Source organism: Myotis davidii, unplaced genomic scaffold (assembly GCF_000327345.1).
Source record: "Myotis davidii unplaced genomic scaffold, ASM32734v1 scaffold209, whole genome shotgun sequence".
Taxonomy (NCBI): Eukaryota; Metazoa; Chordata; class Mammalia; order Chiroptera; family Vespertilionidae; genus Myotis; species Myotis davidii.
The window spans coordinates 2,651,566-2,657,002 of record NW_006300047.1 but is presented as its reverse complement, the minus strand read 5'-3'; the positions used below and the strand labels follow the sequence as shown (position 1 = coordinate 2,657,002).

Genomic DNA, 5,437 nt, shown 5'->3' with positions numbered 1-5,437 from the left:
CCCCCCCCCCCCGCCCCATTGGCTGTGTGTTTTTCCCAGTGATTAGTAACTGAATTCAGAAATAAGGTCTGATATGGATATATAAAGACGAAATTTAATGTTTGAATGTTTTAATTTCACTGGCATGGAAAAATCAGGGTTTTCCTTCACTCTTATCTGCTTCACAAAATAGTTGATCCAAGCTGACACAGAAAATAGTCCTTCCCAATGACATTTAGGGAATGCAGTCTATTTTATCTTCTCACCACCCCTCCACCCGGAAGTTTATTGCACATTCCCCAAAGACAACTTGGGTTTTAGCTAATTCCTATCTTTTTACCTACCTCTAAATAGCTGAGCTAGCTTACTCTCACTTGATGTTTTGATTCCTGTTCAAACAGTAAACTTTCTAAACCAAATCTCTTTTTCTTCCTTGAATCCCAGTGGACTAGGGTCTCCCGTTCATACGTTGTTCTTTCCTATGAGAGAATTCTGAGGCTGCTGACTCTTCTTTTGAGATTTCATAAGGATCTTGGCTTAATTGGTGCCAATTAAATTATTGAAGTAGAGGAGTTTTTCTTCTAAAATCCAAGTTAGTCACTCCATCCACCATCTTAGATAGTTGAGGCACATTGGAGATACAATTGCCAGTCTTTGTCCAATCTTTAGGCTACTTTGTCTGCAATTTGAAAATTGTATCTAGGACTTCCATCTGATTTTATAATTTTAACGCAGTACCATTGGCAGAAAACATTCATAAGGTATTTGTTGGAGGTTATTGTGTCTGTCCTCTATATGAGGAACACCACCACTAAATGAGAACAAATGTCTAATGTAAGAGGAATCTACCAGTTGGTGGATATTTAGTCCAAAATAATCAAGTTATCAGAATCTGCTTCCATCTGAATCACCAGGAATACTTGTTTAGATTGTGGTTCCTTTTTTTAAAAATTTTTTTATTGTTGTTGTTAATCCTTATCCAAAGATATTTTCCCATTGATTTTTAGGGAGTGGAAGAGAAAGGGAAAGACAGAGAGACATCAGTGTGTGAGAAACACATCAATGGTTGTCTCCTGCTCGAGCCCTGACCAAGGCCCGGGCTAGGGAGGTGCCTATAACCAAGGTACGTGCCCTTGACCAGAATCGAACCCAGGACCCTTTGGTCCATAGGCCAATGCTCTATCCACTGAGCCAAACCAACTAGGGCTAAATTGTGGTTTTTTAAGCTTACTAGTAGTTGAAGACTGTTCTTTTAGGCTACTCTTTTCTCAAACTAACAGTCCCGTTTCCAAGAAATTCTATTTGGTGAATCCAGGGGAGAACCTGGGAATTTGTGACTTTTTAATCCTGAGGATATGTTTCTCATTGATTTTTGAGAGAGAGTAACATCGATGTGAGAGAGAAACATTGATCACTTGCCTCCTATAAGTGCCCCAACTGGGAATCAAATCATAGATCAACCAATGTAGATATGTGCTTTGACTAGGAATCAAACCCACAACCTTTTTTTAGTGTATGGGAGAGCGCTCTAACCAACTGAGCCAGCCATCCAGCCAGGGCAAGAATTTGTGACTTTTAATAAGTATCCCATGTAATTCTTCCTCACCAGGAAGTTTGACAAACACTGTGGCATTTGTTTGTTAGCAAAATGTTATTTATTCTCATATTCAGAACACTGAGATATTTCTCTAAGGTTATGAACTTCACTTATTGACCCCAGCCAGTGAACTTGCAAGCGTGCAGTAATCCATAATAACCACATGAGTGACAGGTATTAGCTGTTAGTAAAAATAGTATTGGTATGTGTTTCTGAGCATTTTACATAACACATATTTTAAGCACTTACTTATTGAATCAAATATTTAAAAGTTGTGAAAATATTAATGATCATATTTAATAATGTTGAGAAACTTTTGAAGAAATATTAATGAAGCATTATAGAAGAAATCAAGTAGAAAATATTGTTGAAGAGTAAGAAAAATTGAAAATTAGAAGGAAAAACCTTAGAAATAATAAAAAAAATTACTGAATTACATCCAGGTGATATCAGTATAAAAGAGTTTAGCGTACAAACTTCTAAGTTCCAGTTTTGAGCACCAAGAAAAAGATATTAGGGTAAAGTTGTAAATATTACTATTAAATATGTTAAATGTATTAATGCAGGTTTTGTTATTAAGAGAGACTACCTAACTCTGTTATCAAAGTTGTGTATATGACCATACACATTGAGCAAATAACTACATATGACTGTTCATGGCAGGGTCAAGGATCAAACTTTCATAACCTGCTCCATCTCTACTACAGACCAGCCATTTTCATTGGGCTCTGATTTTCAGATAAGTGGAGTTCCTTTTTATGGAATGGTAGGTTTAAGTTGTATGTTCTATTGAATTTGATGCTCAACCTTTAAAAAACTTACTGGTCTATAAATATAAATGTAAACATAATATAAAATATACTTTATTGGTTACAGGAAAGAGCAAAGCTTTTTAAGAAGTAAAAAATATTGCTTTTAAATTTGAAACGGGGTATTTTGGTTTTTATTTTAAAATTCTAGGTCAAACATTTGATTCAACAGGAGATCTATAGTTTACATTACAAACTATTTGATAACAAACTGAGAGAATTGATTGAACGCATTGGGAAGATGCAGTGCAGGAATAAACATGAAGCAATAGCTGATGAACTCTTCGTAAGTTTTTAATTTCACTTGAGTCCTTTTAAAAAGTAGAATTTGGTGATGTTTTATGTGTTAGGGAAGGAAAACAATATAGGCACACCCAAATATGATCTCTGGCCACAAACCTGATGTACGAGATTTCCATAGGTTAAGAATTCATTATATCTTAGCAGTATTGGCCCTTGTCATGTACTTTTAGAAATAGCAGCTATTCTGATATTGACAGGCTTAATACATAGGCAATTTCTTCTAATTCAAAATACAGGGTGTCCCCCAAAAATGTATACACACTATAAAGGCAGTGTTTATTAAAATACATTTCAATTTCAAAATGTAATAGAATCTATAGCAGCTGTTAAAGTGTGTATACATTTTGGGGGGTACCCTATATAGTCTGTATTAGAGCTTGTGGAACCAGTTTCAAGGGTTTTTTTTCTTTCAATCCTCAGTATACACTCACTTGCTGATTGGTGTTTCTACCAACATTAATTTTATTATGGACTAATTTGAAGTCTGGTATTTTTAATTGAGTTCACATTGGCTTATAACATTATATAAGTTTCAGGTGTACAATAGTATGCAATCCAGTATCTATACATTGTAGCATCCTTACCACCAAAAATCTAGTTCTCATCCATCATTATACCTTTGACCCCTTTTACTCATTTCACCCTCTCCAACCCCACTTCCCTTCTCACAACTACCAATCTGTTGCTAAGAGTTTGTTTTTGTTTTATTTGTTTGAGTAAAATACCATTTTGCCCTTTCCTTTCTTTTTTTTAAAAAATATATTTTATTGATTTTTTACAGAGAGGAAAGGAGAGAGATAGAGATAGAGAGTTAGAAACATCGATCAGCTGCCTCCTGCACATCACCCACTGGGGAAATGTGCGCAACCCAGATACATGCCCTTGATCAGAATCGAACCTGGGACCTTTCAGTCCGCAGGCCGACGCTCTATCCACTGAGCCAAACCAGTTTCGGCCATTTTGCCCTTTTCTGTCGACTCACTTCACTAAGTTCATCCATGTCACAAGTAGCAATTATTTCCTTTTTTTATAAACTGAGTAGTATTCCATTGTATATGTACCACATCTTTTATCCATTCATCAGTCAGAGGATGCATCAGATGTGATTTAAATATTTGGCTTGTCTAAGAATTTCTCACTTATTTGGGTGGTTAAATAAGTCCAAGAAAAGTACTTTGGCAAATAGTTTTCACTCCATCTCTATATGATATGTTTTTCAGTACTCTGGTTTTATATTTATTTGTTTTTCTCTTTTTCTTCTAGGCAAAAATAGCACAACTTCATAGACGTATTAAAAAAGTATTGCTATCTGGAAGGAATTGTTTGGAACCAAACATGTCATCCAGTAATACATCCTTTAAGGTTGGTATAAACAAATATGAGGTTTTTTTTGTTTGTTTTTTTAAATATATTTTTATTGATTCAGAGAGGAAGAGAGAGATAGAAACATCAATGATGAGAGGGAATCATTGATTGGCTGCCTCCTGCACTCCCCTTACTGGGGATCAAGCCCGCAACCCCTGCATATATATGCCCCTGACTGGAATCGAACCCTGAACCCCTTATTCCGCAGGCCAGCTCTCTATACACTGAACCAAACTGGCCAGGGCCATATAGGAGTTTTAATAACTACTTTGGCCCACATTATAGTAGTTGTATTATAAGAAATGAAGATGTTTCCAAACTAAGACAAAAAGATTAAAAAACAATATATTGATACTTAGAATGTTTCTGTGACTTTATCTCTGGGGAAGCCAAAAGTAAATGCCACTTGTATTACTTTCATAAAATGAGTAGAGTTGATTTGTGATTGCCTAGACCAGTGGTCAGCAAACCGCGGCTTGTGAGCCACATGCGGCTCTTCGGCCCCTTGAGTGTGGCTCTAACACAGTGATGGCGAACCTATGACACGTGTCAGAGGTGACACGCGAACTCATTTTTTTGGTTGATTTTTCTTTGTTAAATTGCATTGAAATATATAAAATAAACATCAAAAATATAAGTCTTTGTTTTACTCTGGTTGCAAATATCAAAAAATTTCTATATGTGACACGGCACCAGAGTTAAGTTAGGATTTTTCAAAATGCTGACACGCCAAGCTCAAAAGGTTCGCCGTCACTGCTCTAACACAAAATACCACGTGCGGTATTTTGAAGTGGAGAATGAGTACGCAGATCTTCTGTTGCATAGCAAGGTACATTGGTTATCAAGAGGAAACGTTTTGAAACGTTTCGCTTCCTTATTAACAGAAATTAAAGCATTTCTCCCTGAGAAGAGTGCTCACTATCCAGAACTAATGAACGAAAATTTTATTTCATGGTAGACGTTACTTTTCATCTAAATCAGCTTAATCGTAAACTATAGGGGAAAGGAAACAAGTTTTTCGATGTTAGAAGAAGTTATTTCATTCAAAAACAAATTACCTCTTTTTGCTCAAGATTTTGAAAGAGAAACTTTGATTCACTTTCCAAGCCTGTTGAAACATCGCCAAGAAAATAATTCTGATACTGACATTTGCTATTTCAAAACAACACTTTTAAATATGAGGGAAGCTTTTCTCAACAGGTTTCAGGAACTCAGAAACAGCAAAGTGACGTTAGCCTTTGTTAAAAAAAAAAACTCTCAATGATACTGAAATAGAATTAAATTTTTCTCCCTTTAATATTGACATTGGCAATTTTGAAATGCAATTGCTGGATTTAAAAAACAAAGAACTCGAAATTTGAACGTCTTTGTGCCGATATAGAAA

The 5,437-nt window shown here is 35.6% G+C and overlaps 1 protein-coding gene across 4 annotated transcripts in view; it reads left to right on the top strand.

The window, feature by feature from the left end:
• The window catches only part of ATF7IP2 (activating transcription factor 7 interacting protein 2), a 110,393-nt gene that overhangs the window by 62,559 nt on the left and 42,397 nt on the right, over window positions 1-5,437 (top strand). For 3 of the 4 annotated variants that reach the window (XM_015572142.1, XM_015572139.1, XM_015572141.1), the window contains exons 5-6: window positions 2,537-2,671; window positions 3,952-4,050. In XM_015572142.1, the coding sequence (XP_015427628.1) occupies window positions 2,537-2,671; window positions 3,952-4,050 (234 nt within the window). The remainder of the gene's footprint in view (window positions 1-2,536; window positions 2,672-3,951; window positions 4,051-5,437) is intronic. The other variant, XM_015572143.1, reaches the window with a different exon arrangement.